Source organism: Cyprinodon tularosa, unplaced genomic scaffold (genome assembly GCF_016077235.1).
Source record: "Cyprinodon tularosa strain WSP-4 unplaced genomic scaffold, ASM1607723v1 ctg107, whole genome shotgun sequence".
NCBI lineage: Eukaryota > Metazoa > Chordata > Actinopteri > Cyprinodontiformes > Cyprinodontidae > Cyprinodon > Cyprinodon tularosa.
This window is the reverse complement of record NW_024037860.1, coordinates 1-18,362: the sequence shown is the minus strand read 5'-3', so window position 1 is coordinate 18,362 and position 18,362 is coordinate 1. Positions and strand designations below refer to the sequence as shown.

Here is an 18,362-nt window from a genome sequence, read left to right as displayed (position 1 = left end):
GCCGTCGTTCCTTAGATGCAGTGTCAAACCACTACTGCAGACACAAAGAAGCATTCAAACAGTCTTTGCTCAGTTTTCACTGCAGGAATGACCGGTTTCCTCTGAATGTCACATTGCATCCCACACCAAACGTCACTGGCGTGCCTCAAATGTCGGCATGCATGTGAGGGAGAGGGCGGATGAGTGGAAAGGCTGGCTGCAGAAGTCTGAATCTCATCTGTGAAACCCGCTGGGTTCATCAGATCTGCTTTTCTTATTCCTTTTGAAGGGCATTTGGACTGGAACAGACCTTTTCCTGTAGGATCTCACCCCAAGTTCACTCAGGGAAACCTGGACAGCCATTGGAGTGTCTCTCTTTCAACTCACTGCCACTATGAAAGACAGATTAAAAAAGCCCATTGTCTCACTTCCCCCAATTGCTTAGTTTTGCCACCTGCAGGTTGACCAGGGTCATAGATTTCATGTTTTCATGTACTTTGTCTCAGCATGTTGACCAAAATGAAGACCAGCCAGTCGTCTTGAATTCTCTACAGTTATCCGCTTCCCAAAGATTGGAAACGCTTCATAGGGAAAGTTCAGTTTGTGTGTGTGGATGTCTTCAGTGGGCTGCAGTGGAATGAGGTGGGGGCTGGTTTATGGTTTTCTGAGGCCAATGACTGGAAGTGGCCCTCGCTGGTGTAAAGAAGAGGATATCCAAGCAACATGTTGAAACCTCATTATGCAACGGAATCTGGTTGAAGATAGGATTGTCACTTTAGGAAGACAGACTGCACAAAGAAAGGAGAGTGTAAAGCAAAACAGTAGAGGAGGATGAGAAAGGTTCTGCAAGTCATGTTTAATTTCAAAGTGGCATTCATTTAAATGACTAGGTAGTTAAAAAAATACCCACACCCAGCACTGCTTAGCCTTTTTTTCCTTTAGGTTTTCTATCCTGATTGAACAATAATAGAGAGGGATTAGGTGTGCTTACAGACAGATGGAGTGTTGGATTATGGGCCACATTCAGTGTGTTGAGCTGATAACACTTTTCCCCAACTATCTGAATCTCATGATTGTTTTAGTTTTTTTTTTTACTTGTCTGTTTATATAAAGATTTTGTCTCTTTCAAGAGTTTTATGGCAAGTTTCCTTTTAAATGTCAGCAGAGTTGGCTTTAGCTGAGGCTATAGTGGCATGGAGGTCTATCATCCTTCCCTACTGGTTGGTCATTGAAATGGAAGCTTTGAAAAGGCATTTTCATTAAAACCATAGTGTTATGGATGAATGAGAAGCAGTGCATAACTGTGGCCATAACACCAATTTTAAAATTTGTCCATTGTGGCTCTTGCTGTGTAAAGTTTACAGTTGTTTATTTTTAGTTTATTTCTATTGGTAGTAAGCCTATTCCCTCCATTATTACACGTATATCACCACTATGACAACTTATATATATGAGGATACTATTAGGCTTATCTCAGTAAATTAACTAATCAAATGAGCTCCATAAGTTAGGTGCTTGCTTTTTCTCCACTAACCACTCCCCTTATTGTTTAGTTAGCCTAGTAAGAACTTCTGGAATAAGGAGTAGCTAGCCCAAGATTTGCTAGTTGTGATTTTGAAAAACAGAGATACAATGGTTTCAAAGCTGAGCGCCACCGCTGCAGTGTGGCAACACTCTGATACAAACCAAAAGACGATATGATTGTTTATTCTTGTAATTTCTGGGACAATTTATCGACCAGCAAAGTCTGTCTTCCTGACAGGTCTAGATATCATATTTTTAAACCAATGCAGCGCCGAACATCATGCAGCCCTAGATGAAAGATATTTTCATTTTACCAGCACCTGTTATTCCCCATGTTATTGTATCACTTTTAGCAAGGTGCAAACTAGACTGTCTATGGCTTGTTTTTAGAAGCTGATAACTTTTTTCTTCCTTGTAGGAAAGAAATAGCCTAGTAAACTAGCCCCAACTGCCAGCAGCCAAAATAATTTTTGCCTGTGAGTTTGGTCTAGCCTTGATCAACGCCTGAGGGCCTGGAACTGGTGCCAATCACAACGCAGAGATGTGTTTCAAATTTTTGGATGCAAAGCAGGAGGGGTTTTGAGGGCGTGACGACAAAGCTGTGCGACGCTGGAGAAAGCACAACAAGGAAGATGGCAACAACTATTGAACAGTTCTAGTTTGACTCAGCTTTGGAATCAGTTTTGGAAGGATTAGACTTGGAGTTTTCGTTGAAACATGAGCAGGAAGAGGCTCTACGCTCATTCATTTTTAAGGACATATTCGCAATTTTATCAACAGGCTCATTGGTCAGAGCGTTGGCCAATAGGCACAGACAGCAGTTTGAAAAACAACAGGACATCAACAATCTTCCGATGTCTCATTCATCGGGGCAGGACTAACTTACACATTTAATCTCACATTTTGTCTGGTTTATCAGGCTAGGTAAGAAAGTTTTGCAGCTTCAAATGTTTCTGTCACCCATTGTGTCTAGCCCTTTACATTATGGCTAGACACTGGGTAAGCTGGGGAATAAAAATAACCCTGATTTAGACTTATGCTTGACCTATCCTTGGCTAGGTCAAGAATAAGGGCTGATATGGATTCAAATTTCCTCCAGGGTCAGGCCCCTAGACGACCTAGGGGCCCTTTGGGTTCAACCCCTCAGGGATCGGGCTCCGGGTTCTCTCGTCTGCCCTTCTCTGGTGGATGCGGCCATCCCTATGTCTGCCGTCCTTGTTTTCCCTTTATCCGGGTTGCCTCTGGATATCTGGGACATGTGTTGCTTCTAACTCTGGGTCCTGTACGGCGAGTCTTGGGCCAACCCACACCTGCTATTGAATGTATTTTCCTTCGGGAGAAGCTTTGGAAATCCTTTATACGTGAGCATGCCCATGCATACATACCACAGGAGTTTGGTTCCAGGTGTTCACGGATACAATTTAATCCTAAATACTAAACTGCAGCTACAATACTGTGTGATCACCACAGGATTTGCCTTCTACAAATTGATATCTACAGTAAGGGATACCCATTGCTCTTGAAGCTTTTTATGTTTACATTGGTTGCCTGTTTTCTTCTTTTTGCTGTTATGTTCCACATTTTCTGTCTCGTTTCATAAAGGTGTGATAACAGACTTTTAGGAGTTACTGTATATCCTCCGTCTTGTATGTTTTATCTGTTTTGTTCTATGTTCTCTCTTTTCATGCACTGTTTCCTGTCTCCTCATCTTTCTCTCTCCCCTCCATTTCCATCTCCATTTCCGTTTTATAGGATTTTACTCCCTAAATAATTTTGAATAAAGTTTCATATACATGTACCAAGCAAAACCTTATAGCAACTGTAATGATTGTCTACTTCTGAAGGCTGTCATCTAGTCCTGAGAGAGCAATACTGGCAAATCAGGATGCACAAACGCTTTATAAGCTTATTTCTTGATTCAGAATTTGGCTAAAACAGGTCTGTCATTTGATATTTTGCTTTCAAAGCCTTTGTTTATTTCTAATAATCGTTTAAACTATAACCAAGTTAAATAATTCCCTGTAATGAAATTCAAAATAACAATATCATGCTAATGAAAACCATGTCCTCGCTAGAGCCCGTTGAGCTTCCCTGACTTAATAAGATAATACCTCAAATATCCAAACGGCTGGTCAGGAAGCAGGATCCAGTGTTAATTTTGGAGGGATGATCTTGTTTGAATTGCTTTTTAAAAACCAGACATCTCAACATGTGGGTTCCCCCCCAACAGAATAAGATTGTTTCTCTTACTCTCAGAAGCTTGCGTATTTTGGATATATATCAGCTTATATCTACCAGGGGCCTTTTACTGTGATTTGCACCAGCCTTTAATGGAAAGCCAATGTCCTCCAAGAGTCTCTATAATAGCTCTGTTTATGTGTAGGACTTATTCAAATCCTTGCAATTAATCAGTCAATCCCTTTTCCTTTTCTAGGGTTCATAAAAAAAATACAGACATGTCTTTTAGTGTTTTGCTGCTGTAAACACCAGACAATCTCCATTGTGGGACAATAAAGGGATTTTCTATTCTATTCTTATCTGCAAATGATGTCTTTGCTTATATACCTTGGATACAAACAATTAAAAAGAGCAATACTTTTGATATCTCTACTTTCAATCGTGCTTAGGCAGAAAACCAAAGAGATAGTACAGATGAAACCAAGATGACGAGAAACTATAGGCTGTCCTCTTTGCTGAGCTGTTTGACCTGGAGCATGACCCTGTAATAGACTTCGTGAATACGACAAAAGAGAAGGCAAAATACCTAATAAAATGGAATGACAAATATTAAGAGACCATGTAATATTTTGTTAATTGAGCTAGGAATGCATATTGTGACAAACAATCTGCTTAAAAGCAACAGCCACCCAGTTTAATCAGGTCTAGATTATTCTGATCATCCAAACCAAATTTGTTTCCCATCCAATTGCCAAAGACATGGACACAGACAGCAGGCTGGGAGTAAAAAGAACTTTGATGTATTTCTGCTCTTGAAAGGAGGTTTTGGACAGAATTGGCCTTAGAGGAGAGTTCTGCTAAGAAAATAGGCGGTATTGCTTTAGAGTGATGGGCAAAGCAAGATTATTTTGAAATAGTTACCTTGGCTAGGAATACAATCACTTTGCTGTTCACACTGTCAAACAGAAATGGTGACTCAATCTTGGTCTTTTGTCAAATTCAACTAAAAAAAGCAGACTTCATATTTTATTTAGACTCGCCCTTTTAAGACTTCAGACTACATTGTATTTCTGGCATCTTATTTGCTTGCTAAGCTGGAGTCATTAGTGAACCAAAAAAACATTGTTGGTGTTTCTTTTTAATGAAAACCACTGTTCCTTCAGCGAGTTTTTAATGACATTTACTCTCTAAAATGGTCTTAATCTAGATAGCCCATGTTGAAACCTACTGTACCTGGGATTGAATGTTTAAAATGTTGATAAATAAAATTCTCTCCTAAGCAGACTCGGATAAACATGATAAACCTGCAAACCCACTCTTAAAACATTAGTATTATGTCATGAAACGAGGACAGATGGACCTAGTATTCAAGGAGAGACAGTCAGCAGGAAAGTTCAAACGTTTATTAAATAAACAAACAAAACAAAGCGGAGCTGTGGCTCACGGACACTGCAGGTGGGGGGGGCGGGGCACCGCCCAATCTCACACACTCTGTAGTGGGAGAAACACAGGTAAGTGACCACGATCATCTGATAGAAGATCATCTGTGTTGGTCACTTACCTGGTTTAACAGTCCAGACCAAGAATGTCCCCAGTGCTGCAGTCCCAGAGGTCATGCTGGAAGCCAATCCTGGTGAGGGATCCAGAACAGACAGGAACAGACAGAACAGGCAGGATCCAGATCCGGCAGGAACAGAAACAGGTGGCAGGATCCAGACGCATGTCCCCACATATTGAGCCAAAAACCCAGAGGACTCCGCGGGCGAGGAACAGTGGACGATCAGGAGACGAGACAAACACTAAAACCCTCTTTCCACTGGCTGCTAGGATCCAGGACATGAACCATAAAATCAAACTGAACAGATAGACTTACAAAAAAACACGTACCGTATTTTCACGACTATAAGGCGCACTTAAACGTCTTTTTTTCCCTCAAAATGTGCGGTGCGCCCTTTGGTGCGGTGCGCCCTATGTGTGTTGTAACTGCGACTTTTGAGACCACCTCATTGAGGAGATGATGAAAGAGTGGCTGAATGTAAGGAGACCAGGTATTTTTTTTTCCACTCATCACCATCGCTGTTAATATGTAACTCTATGCATGCCCATCTCACAGCTGATGTGAAAAACATGGGGAAACAAATTAACGCTGTGCTCGCTGTTCAACCGCTCGACATCGGTGTGAAACGGACCCAGCAGATGAAGCAGAAGCAGCGAGTTTACATGCAAAGTCAATTGGTTGACGCACGTATAGGTGCAGGTCCCGCAGCGCGTTTTGAGCAGCAGGCGCTGCGGGTCGGGAGCGTTTAAGCATCTGATTTAGCGCAGCTGTTTAATTCAGAAACAGAGGATGATGACTTTGATGGGTTTGATTAATACTTTGTAATAAATACATGAATAAAGCACAATCATACTCTTCATCATACTCAATCATACTTTTGCTCCCGCTCTATTTTTCTACCTGAAAACTTAATTCAACAGCAGCCTCTGGGCCGGGTCTCCTCCGCGTATACCGCGGTGGCTGGCAGGTGTTTTTTCATCTAAATAATCTAAATCTTGCAGCTATATTTGCTGTGATCAGTGGGAATAAAGTAGTTTTAATATGTTTTTAAGTGAGAAAGGCCACCTGAAAACTTAATAATTGCAGTCAGTTCATCCAGATTATTATCCTGCATATACTATTTCTGTCGGAGGCGCCCAGACCCCCACATACCAACGGTGCGCCGACAGTAGAAATTCGTTCATCAGCAGCCTCTAGGCTGGGCAGCCTCCGGGTTCACCTCGGTGGCTGGCAGGTGTTTTTCATCTAAATAATTTAGACTGCAGGCACCAGGATACCGGTAATAAAAGCGAACATATTCCGTCGGCAGGTTTCAGGATTTTAAGTTAATTTAGGAGTGATCACAGCGCTGTGTCATCTGCGATGTGTCTGTCTCATGGCCAGCTCCCAGGTTTTATTAATACTTTATAATAAATACATGAATAAAGCACAGTCATACTCAGTTTTGCCCCCGCTGTATTTTTAAATACGCAGTAGAGGTATTTAAAGGTAGTAGAGGACATGTACCGGTATATAAAAAACGCGCCCTATAGTCCGGTGCGCCTTATGTGTGTGTTAAATACAGAAATGGGACACATAACTGAGAGTGCGCCTTTTAGTACGGTGCGCCTTATGGTCGTGAAAATATGGTAATGATCTGGCACTGAACGCTCAGGCTGAACTGAATTTAAACCAGAGGAAACAGGTGAGGGGAATAAATTGCAATTGAGGCAGGGAGGGAAAACAGCAGGTGAGAGGAATTAGTAATTAGGGAGGAGCAAACAGGCCAGATCATGACATATTAATAAAAGTTAGCATTACAAAGGCATTGGTTGTCATTCAAAATAAAAGCATTTCATTCTGGATTTGTTCTAGAAATCCACATTGACTGGTCCATTATATATTTTTTAAACAGAGATTATTATTTATACTGAAGTATATATTTGTAATTATAATTGTATATAGATATATACAATTTGAATTTAAGTTTTAAACAAAAATTTAATTTCTAATAAGGCATCAAAATTAAACTCTGCATGATCTGAATTAAGGACCTAAAGAAAAGCAGCTTTTTAGCAAAATACTGTGAATGCATCAAATGAGAAAATGTTAATTTCAGGCTTCAGAGGCTTGAGGTAGAAAAATACCTTATTAGCATCCAACTATCTCTGATGTTAAAGATTCGACACAATTTTTAAAACTTTTTTTTCAAAAACTTGGTTGGTTTTTCCCAACCAAGCTGTCCTCTCTCTTTGCTTCCCTTAAGACACTGCCTGTCATTATGGATTTGAAACCTAATTAGTTTGAGACACCTTATATTCATGACTGTGACCTTTCCCACTGGTTTCACACTCGTCTCAGTAATTTCCACTCATTTTGTCAGATCGACCTCATGTAGCTCTGACGGCACTAAGCGCACTGAGGATTAAGGTTATGAATTGGCGTGAAGAATGGCGACTGGTGGTGTTTTGTGTGGGCAGAGGTCAAAGATGGGAGGTCGCTTTCAGGTTGCAGCATTGTTTTCCTTAAGTACTCCGTTCTCTCAATACAATCCTTGTAAAGGAGCTTTGCTCACATCAAGATAATCGCCCGTCTCCTGTTGATTGTTGCCATTCCATTTGCAAAAATCAGATGCAGAGCATTTACACAAAAATCTAACTCAATCAATGCACAATAAAATCATAACACACTGAGAGATGCATTGAACACTGAGAAGATTTATAGTAATATATGGTAAAAATACTTTTGTAATGCAAATTGTTGCCATGGATTTCTTTATCTTTAACATACCCAGGTATTGTTTCCTAGATGCACAATTCTTGTTCAGAAAGTCTGGTATCCTAATAGAATGTAGTAATTGAAATAAAAAACAGCTTGATTCCTGACTTCATAAGGTGTCTGTAGATTCTAAGTGGCCATAAAGCACTTTTTCCGAAGTGCTGAGAGCTCCTCTTGGGTCAAAGGTCAGGAGGTCTAAAGCAGCCCCAAACAGAGAGAGTGGCAGAATATAAGAAAAAAAGGAGGAGCAAATATCTGCAAGGTGAACCCAAAATATTTTTGGTGACTCTTAAAATGATCTGGATTAGGAATTACTGTCAGTCTGCCTGTCTGATTTGATCCATCAGTTTAGTTTTTTGTTTTTTTTTAGCTTTCATAAATACCGTTAACAGAACAGTTTTAAGTATTGTTAACTTTGTATAGATTTCCACCGCTGTAAAGAAATATATAGACATGAATCGTTACATAGATAAGAAGTTTATAAAGTAAAGAATATGCTGATGAAGATTCTCAGTCACCCAGGTCATAGTCGTTCCGTAAAAGTTCAAAAAAATCCACTGGACTTGGTTTCCAAGATTTGAAGACGTTTCGACACCTCTCCAGGAAGCTTTCTCAATTTAAATGTGTACACATTTGAATTGAGAAAGCTTCCTGGAGCTTCCGGAATAAAGTAAAGAAGTGAGATGTCAGATGTGTTGGGCTTAATGACCCTTCGCTGAACTTTCCCTGAAGGGATAAATTACAGCAGTCAGTGTTTGGTGACCAAACCTGGGTTCCTCTTTACTTTGCCTCGTTTATGGTCCAAAGTACTTTCTAAGGCTGTATTTTACCCCAATGTCAGACTTTAAAGAGGAAGTCAGGCCTAGGCTGGGAAAAGATGTCCAAAGTGTATACTGGATATTCCGTCATTAAAACGACACCAAAGTAATTTATTTTTTTGTAAATAGGCATCAAGGGTTTAATATTGTGTTGCCCTGCGATGGACTGGCGACCTGTCCAGGGTGTACCCCACCTCTCGCCCTTTGGCAGCTGGAGATAGGCACCAGCATTCCTCGTGACCCTGCTTGGGATAAAGCGTGTCTAAAAATGGATGGATGGGTTTTATATTAAAAAAATGAACCATATTGACCCGTTTCCATTCTTCTTCCTGTATTGGTTCCAGCTATCCATCCTTAGTCTATATAAGTTGTTCCTTAACTTCCTCCCTTTGGTTTAGAACAAAGTCAGCACCACCCCTGACCAGCTTTTTTTTTTCAAGAGTTAAACAGAGAAAAGTTGACCTCTAACTTGCAAAAACATTGTGGAAACCTTCAGGTGCTTTACTACCACCAGCTAGTAAGAAGTGCAATGGCTTTATTAGGACTTGTGTGCCTGGAAAACTATGATTTATAGTATTTGTAGTGATTTGTATTTGCAGTATTTGTTGTGGTTTTGCAAAGTTATAGCTTTGTTACTTCTAAACTTGTATTTTCACACAGGAAACATTTGATCCCGCGTATGTATGAGTTGAGGTACAGCCACCAAACACAAATTATTCCCATTTATTGACTTGCACCTAAAATTCAAACACTTGCACATTCATTTTATTGACAGTCATCTTACTCTATACATGACCCCCCCCATCCCCTCTTTAGTAACAACCAAAATCAAACCAAATCTCCTCTCAGTTCTCTACTAACCACCTTATTATATACAAAAACAAATTAATACATTTTAATTTATGTCTCTTACTGTAGAATAAATTAGAAGAATATTCAAACCAAGTTATATGACAACAGGTATTTTTGATTCATTTCACCCTTAGTGTACAAATAAAGTTTTTATATATTTGTTTGTTAAAAACTGCAAATATTTGCAGAAAAAGTTGCTAAATGTTTTAATTTTGTTTGTCACAAATTGACTTAATTATGGCCAAGAGAAACGTATTTCTGGGTAGGACATATTTGCATTTAAAGAAGCAGTTCTCTTTAAATGCTTCATGCTTCATTTGCAAAGCAACGTTGAACAAACACCTGAACAGCATCTAAACATCCCAGATCATCACTTTTTAATGGATTACATGTAAATTAACACATCGATTAGTCAGAGGAGATTCATCTGTTTCTAGATTTAGTTTTATAGTGTGTATCGGAGTGGACATGGATTTAAAAGTGTTGCAACCTGAAGCCCTCAGGTTAGTATCTTTAAAACAAAAAGGTGTATCGTCCAAAGTAAAGTTCCCGATTGGCTTGTGTGTTTGACCTGTGTAATCAATTAGAGGAGAAATGGGTTTTCCCTTGCAAAGCAAACATACCAGGCCTGCAGACCTTGGTGGTTCTTTACATTCTGTGACCTCTAAGTTTAACAGGAGTCACATGATTACGCCATGAAAAGATCGGCTTACAAACACAGGCTTTAAACGTCTGAACCTGAGTTTCTATCTTCAAAGTCTTTAACTCCCCAGTTTTACTTAAATTCAGATTTTAGAGCTGCTCTGTGTCTTCAGGTTTTGAAGTAGAAACCTATGACCATTCCCTCACCACAGCTTTTTTTATGTGACACTTTAATAGCTTGTTTCTTATCCTTCTGTATCTTCTGTCTAATGTGATGCAAGCAATAGATATGAATGAAGCTGCACTTTTTTTCCCCCCAGCCTTGAAAACAACTTTCAAGAATCTTTGAAGGGTCCTGATACTAAGCCAAATTAATATTTGGGCACGTCTGGGGTCCTAAGCATACTTCTTACAGGTCTTGAGCTCTAGGATCAATATTTAAGCCCCACCAAGGTGCCATCAGACATCAATAAGGTTTGGTCAAAGAAAGAAAAACTGAGAAAAATACCAGCTTAACACAGGTCTCTGAGGTTAAAGCTGTTTTTATTCATAACTCACACATCCTCAATAGGGGGATGTGTCAGTTTAGTGTTTTCTCCAAGGGAAAGGGGGAATATATATATATATTAGGGGTGTGCAAAATAATCGTCATGATGATGCATCGTGATTCTAATTTTCGTGATATACTGCATCGATTCTTGACGCCAAGTATCGATTATTAATTTAAAAAAATAAATAAATAAAATTGCATGAATTGTTGGCAAACATCAGCCAAAAACAAGTGTAATACAACTTCCAGTCCAGTAGATGTCGCTGCAAATGTGTTGACGCATGCTGCCTTGTGTCACAAGCATTTCCGGCCGCGGGATACTGTGCAGAGTCATCCAAAAACAAAACATGGAGGAGAAAATATTGCAATGCATCGCAATAATTCAAGTATCGTGATGCATCGTGATAGAATCGCATCGTGGCCTGTGAATCGTGATTCGAATCGAATCGTGACTTCTTTGGCAATACCCACCCCTAATATATATATAATTAATTATTTTTATTTTTTTCTATAAGACAAAATTTAGAAACTGTAAAAGAGCTAAAAGGCTTTCCAGCTAAAGTTTTGTGTGTTTTTGTGTGATTTCCAGGGGGCTTTTCATCAGCATTCATGACCGTGGCCACATTGCTTCAATCCTCCAAAACTGGCCTGAAAAGGACATTAAGGTAAACATCTGACCACTGCTTTCTTTAACTGAACTCAAACCGAGAGACAGATACATATTTTTACCGTTTTCTCGGGGGGTTTCTATTCATTAGATCAAAAAAATAAAAAAAATCAGTCTGACTGGTCTCTTTCTTGACCTCATCAATTACCAGTTCTAATTTCGGATTAATCCGTTGTGTAGTTGTACAAGGAAGTATACATAGCCTGATGAATATAGTTTATTAATCTGAAGCAATATGCATAGTATGGTTGTTACACGTTAGTTGCTCCGGTCATTGACCTTGACCAAGGCACCTTACAGTAGAACTGCAGTCAGTCCCTGGACTGGCATGGCTATCACTGCCCCTACATAGTTAGGAACTAATTTCCCACTGGGATCAGCTTAATACTCATGGTAGGACACTTCTTTGATTTGATTTATTTTGCTCAGTCTACTCGTAAGCCCACACCCCACCAAATGTTGAAATGTCAGTAATAAAATGTCCCAGGGAATGGTATGGGGGATGGTCATTTAAGAAGGGGGATGAATGAGTACTGGGGTTTATGCTCTTGTTAAGAAAAATATTCAATAATAGAGATTTGCAATAAGACACTAAATCAGTCACTAGCCTTAACCCAAAGTTTGCCTCATATGGAAATTAAGTATTTTTCTTGATACCAGTTCTCAGCCCAGGAGATCTGTCATGGTGCAGTAAAAGAGCTTAAACAGAAAAAGCTGAAACAAACAAAAGCCCTGCCAGTTCAGCCAAGAAGGACTTTTCAGCTAAAGTTCATCACGTCCAGGCTACGAAGCCTCAAAAAACAAAAACAAAATGCTAAAGGTGTGATTATTGGACTCTAATTTTGCATTATCTTTGATCTGGTTATTCACGGGATTATTCTACAACTACCAGAAATACCAATATTACCTGTTTACTGCATAAAACATACATTTGAATCTGTTTTTCTTAACCTAAAATTGAGACGGCTCAAACCTACATCGGATTATTCTTCTCAGACTAAAGCTAATCAATCCCCTCCTCTTTTCTGCTGTTCATGAATATGAAGGATTCATACTGTCAGCAGGACCAAGACACCACCAGGCATTCCTCGCATGTCAGCTATACCTGCGGCCGCAGCCACCTGTTCACAGCTGTCAACAGCAAGGCATTTACTGCGCCTGAGCTCCAGCTTTTCTCAAGGTGGTCTTGTTAACCTTAGTCAGTAATGTCCTACTTTCAACATTTCATAAAGGAGCCAAGGTTGTGGTTCCCCGATAAGCCTGAGCAGCTAGAACACATTAACAAGATGGAGATGAAAAAAAGAAACCTCATGGAAAACTAATCAAACACTCTGAACCTGTGAGATTGTTGGAAGAAAAAAAAACTGCGAAAAGTCTGTGCCTTTAGCAGCACTTCTCCTTTAACTCTTCTCCTCATGTCAGGTGTTACATAATGACTGATATTTTTAACCCAGTGGAGGAAAGTTTTACTGGGTCCCCAGCTCACGCATCTTTATTGGTACCAGGAATGATGGAATGGAAAAATGGTTTAGTTAAGGCAAATAAGGGCAACTTTTTCACTTTTATATTTAAGATTTGGTATTGCAGAGTTTTTTTTCTTGTTTTATTCTAACAAGCACATATTTCCAGCTTCCTAGTAAAAGAAAAAGTCAGCTTTTCATTGTGATTGACAGGCTGTCTGTGTGACGGATGGAGAGAGGATTCTGGGACTGGGAGATCTGGGCTGCCATGGAATGGGGATCCCGGTTGGCAAGCTGGCCCTCTACACAGCCTGTGGAGGAATGCCTCCCCAGCAGTGCCTGCCTGTCATGCTGGATGTTGGCACAGACAACGAGGTAAGCACCAAGGTCCTACAGAGCATTAGTAAAATGATTCACACCTTTTGAACCTCCATCGAAACCACAAACTTTTTCAAGTGTTGTTTGTATTTTCATTCAACCCCTTTTAACAGGATACCTTTAATAAAATAATTTTAACTAGAAAAAGCTGTTTCGGAGAAACAGCAAGTGGGAATGCTTTTGGTGAATGAAAAAAGCTGAAATTACCTGAAGAACATATGAAAATGTGATAGGAAGTCATCAGAAACTTCAAACTGCAGAAAACAATTGAATCATCTGAAGATTTTGTAGGGTAGAATCATTTGGCAGTAAAATGGCAGAAACAAACTCATCTTAAAAGCTGCACAGCCAAACCATAAATGATATCAAAAAATGTCTTGAATGTGGGCACTAGAAGGGTCTTAATATAATGTCTCCCAAGTTTCTAGAAAAATGTATAAAGACATTTTGAAGGGGGGTTTACCTACTTTCCCGAAACATGTCAGGCGTGTTATGAATTAGCAGCAAACAGAAAAGCTTAATTCCTGTCCAGAAACAGAGCAGAATGAAGCCAAAGTTCACAACATAGGCTGAAAAGTATGAAATTAGCTGAAGTAGAAAAGAAATTACAAAGAAAAACTTTAATCTTATCTGGTTGAAAAAAAAATTAGTAGCTTAAGGATGGGAAGTAAAATGTTGAGGACGATTGTATTGAATAAGTATTAACATTTTGAAATCATATGTGGAAATGTCAAGACTTGGCAAAACAATTGGAAAATTATTTAAAATGTGTCGGTTGATCAGCACAAAGAAAACAGTGTCATCATTTGAGGATTGAAAATTTACAAACCTATGTGCAAGACTAACCATGAGAAGCAGAGGAAGGACAGAGAGAGAAGCTTATAGAAAGAGAGCTAATACCACTTAAGGAGCTGAATTTATTAAAAAAAAACTAACCTGCATAATACGAGCCGCTGTGGTGATGAAGCACAGTTGGCAGGCTTAGGCTGCATGTTACTAGGTTAGCAGATGCTTTAGTACAGTGTAAATCTTAGAGCCTTATTAAGAAATGTAAACTGAGGTGTGTGGTCAACAGGCCTTGGTAGTGTAATTTGAAGAAATTGGTTGACTTTGGGTCATAGCTACAAGCCATACTGCACAATGAATGAGTGTGCATAAGGAAGAGGCTTTTATTTTGTAGGGTCCCTTTAGTCTTATTTTGAAAGTCTAATGGATGTGTGTCAAGGGAAGGGTCATGCCCAGCAGTGATATAGAATCCATTTCTAAATATGAAATCACTGGTTTTCCATGTTATTGGGTGAATAGATAATATATTAGAGCATAAATGGGAGACTTTTATTGTGAAATTCACTCTGGGGTATGTTGTGAAAAGGTCCCTAGAGTCTAATAGAATCAAGCTGGTAGAGTTTGGGTCATAATTCTGAGCCATTTGCATCAATTAATACACAAGTATAATATAGAGGCTTTTATTTTGTAGGGTCACTGGAGTCTTATTTTGAAAGTCTAGCAGGGTTGTGTGTTGAGAAAAGGGTCAGACCCAGCAGTGATACTTGATGACTTTTCAATCCTTAAATCACTCTTTCCCCCTGTTATTAGGGCAGTAGATGAAGTGGAAATGGGAGGCTTTTATTTTGAAATTTGCTGTGGGGTGTGTTATGAAACCCCCCCTAGAGTATAATTTTAAAAAAGTCGTTGAGTTTGGGTCATAATGTTGAGCCATATGCTGGGAAAAAAAATATGAGTTTAATGTAGGGGCTTTTATTTTGAAGGGTCCCCGGAGTCTTATTTTGAAAGTCTATCAGGGTTGCGTGTGAAGGGAAGGGTCATGGCCAGTAGTCATATTGTATCCACTTCCTAATGTTAAATCAGTGTTGTCTCCCTCCATTAGATTAAAATGTGCTGTTTAAAGTGGTGGAGGTAAAATCTCTTTGAAGCACGGTTACCTTGACGACGTTAACGAGCCTGTCAGTGACAGAGAGACACGCGCATCACTTTCGTTCCTTTCCTCTCAGGCTTTTTTGAATGGGAATAGCAGCTCCGAACAAACGAGTGCTGAAGACAAACCGTAAATGGTATCTAAAAAATTCTTTCAGTCTAAGCAAGAGCTATCCTTTGTCTCCAATTGGGATAGCTTTCATGGATGTAGCTCATTCACAGCCTTAATGGGAAGGAGGAATAAAAAGGTTTGAGAAATCCTGCTGGTCTCATTAAATAACATGCAGCACAATGGTAGAGCAGAACTCTCAAAAGCAAAACTTTCCCTCCGAACAAACGAGCGGTGAGCCAAAACCGTATTAGGTATTCAAAAAATTCTTTCACCGTGAGCGTCAGCCATCTTTGCACTACAACTGGTGTAACTTTCATATTTTTACAATATTTCGTCTAGGCGTGGTGACGATGTAAAAAAGTGTATAAATGTCAAAATCTTGATTTTGGGGTTCGGACAGATTTGTTACCCCCGAACAAACCTTTTTCCTAGCTAAACGATAAAAGATATCGACACACTTCCTTCAATGTGAGTGCTAGGAAGGTCTGAGGAACAACTTCCACAAGGCTCATGTTGCTACGTCGAATGGTTCCCGAATGGGAGCGATACGAAAAAGTCTGTTTTTTTGAATTTTCAGTTCGTATTTTCAGAGAGCTCTCATTGGATTTCTATTGGGGAAGTGTGGACTTCTTCGTGGTCTGGGCCAAACTGTCGGAAAACCGTAAATGCCACACAAATTAGGGTTACATTTTCTGAATCCTGACAAAAATCCCTACGTTTTGATGTAAAATTTATCTAGATAGAGTAAAAAATGAGCGAGTGAGTTGAAGCTGTTCGGCATGAGTGAAATGTTTGAAAACGCTAGAGTGGCACACTCTAGCAGCTGAACATTCCGTCCATAGACTTCCATTATAAATTTGAAAATCTGTAAAAAATGTTTAAAAGTTTGAAGCTTCACTGAAGCAAAACTGTAAAAGTTAGCTGAAAGCCGAGTTAAACAGTAATAGCAGAAAGATACGGAAACATTTTAAAAGTTGAATGGTGTTTCTAGCTGAAAGTATGCTGAAGTAGTTAAAGGGCAAAGTAGCTGAAGATTTAGTGGAATTTTTGAAGTTTTACATGCATTTCAATGGGGCCAAAAATCGCAGAAAAAGCTGAATATCGCGAAAACTACGAACAATATCTTTACCAAAAGTCATAGCAGAATTCTCCTGAACAAGCTGAACGTTTTGATACCAAATTTGTTTAAATCAGCTGAAAACTGTTGAACTAGTTAAACGAAGAAAAACCTACGGAATAATAATAACTAGAAAAAGCTGTTTCGGAGAAACATCAAAGTGGGAATGCTTTTGCTGAATGAGACAAGCTGAAATTAACTGCAGAACATATGAAAATGTGATAGGAAGTCATCAGAAAGTTCAAACTGCAGAAAACAATTGAATTATCTGAAGATTTTGTAGGGTAGAATCATTTGGCAGTAAAATTGCAGAAACAGACTCATCTTAAAAGCTGCACAGCCAAACCATACATGATATCAAAAAATGTCTTGAATGTGGGCACTAGAAGGGTCTTAATATAATGTCTCCCAAGTTTCTAGAAAAATGTATAAAGAAATTTTGAAGGGGGGTTTACCTACTTTCCAGAAACATGTCAGGCGTGTTATGAATTAGCAGCAAACAGAAAAGATTAATTCCTGTCCAGAAACAGAGCAGAATGAAGCCAAAGTTCACAACATAGGCTGAAAAGTATGAAATTAGCTGAAGTAGAAAAGAAATTACAAAGAAAAACTTTAATCTTATCTGGTTGAAGAAAAAATTAGTAGCTTAAGGATGGGAAGTAAAATGTTGAGGACGATGGTATTGAATAAGTATTAATATTTTGAAATCATATGTGGAAATGTCAAGACTTGGCAAAACAATTGGAAAATTATTTAAAATGTGTCGGTTGATCAGCATAAAGAAAACAGTGTCATCCTTAGAGGATTGAAAATCTACAAACCCATGTGCAAGACTGACCATGAGAAGCAGAGGAAGGACAGAGAGAGAAGCTTATAGAAAGAGAGCTAATACCACTTTAGGAGCTGAACTTATCAAAAAATTTAACCTGCATGTTACGAGCCGCTGTGTTGATGACAGCACCGTTGGCAGGCCTAGGCTGCATGTTACGAGGTTAGCAGATGCTTTATTACAGTGTAAATCTTAGAACCTGATTAAGAAATATGCACTGAGGTGTGTGGTCAACAGGCCTTGGTAGTGTAATTTGAAGAAATTGGTTGAGTTTGGGTCATAGCTACGAGCCATACGGCACAATGAATGAGTGTATGTAAGGAAGAGGCTTTTATTTTGTAGAGTCCCTTTAGTCTTATTTCGAAAGTCTATCATGGATGTGGGTCAAGGGAAGGGTCATGCCCAGCAGTGATATATAATCCATTTCTAAATATGAAATCACTGGTTTTCCATGTTATTGGGTGAATAGATGCTGTATTAGAGCGTAAATGGGAGACTTTTATTGTGAAATTTGCTCTGGGGTATGTTTTGAAAAGGTCCCTAGAGTCTAATAGAAACAAGCTGGTAGAGTTTGGGTCATAATGCTGGGCCATTTGCATCAATTAATACACGAGTACAATATGGAGGCTTTTATTTTGAAGAGTCACTGGAGTCTTATTTTGAAAGTCTAGCAGGGTTGTGTGTAGGGATGGGAATCGAAAACCGGTTCCTGTTCAGAACCGGTTCCGTATTTTCCGATTCCATGGCATCGTTTGGCAGCTCGCTGAATGATTCTTTTTTCGATTCCCGCAGCACCAGAGCCGAGAGCGCCGGCTCTGGGGAGCACGACTTACGTCACGTTTTTTTACGTAAGTTACGCAACTTACGCAAGTTACGCAAGTTGGAAGAACTATTCGAGGAAGAAGACAACGAGCTGCGGTCACTTTGTGAATCAAAGCCCCGTCTTTCCTTAGCCCAGAGGGTAGATCAGGAAATCCAGCTCTATAAAAGCTTGCCCTCCATCCCC

General features: G+C 39.4%; 1 protein-coding gene across 1 annotated transcript in view; it reads left to right on the top strand.

The window, feature by feature from the left end:
- LOC119785701 (NADP-dependent malic enzyme, mitochondrial-like) overlaps nucleotides 1-13,411 on the top strand; it is a 92,595-nt gene extending 79,184 nt beyond the window's left edge. The window contains exons 4-5 of the mRNA XM_038288470.1: nucleotides 11,448-11,523; nucleotides 13,199-13,411. Of these exons, the coding sequence (XP_038144398.1) occupies nucleotides 11,448-11,523; nucleotides 13,199-13,411 (289 nt within the window). The remainder of the gene's footprint in view (nucleotides 1-11,447; nucleotides 11,524-13,198) is intronic.
- Nucleotides 13,412-18,362: the final 4,951 nt, after the last annotated feature.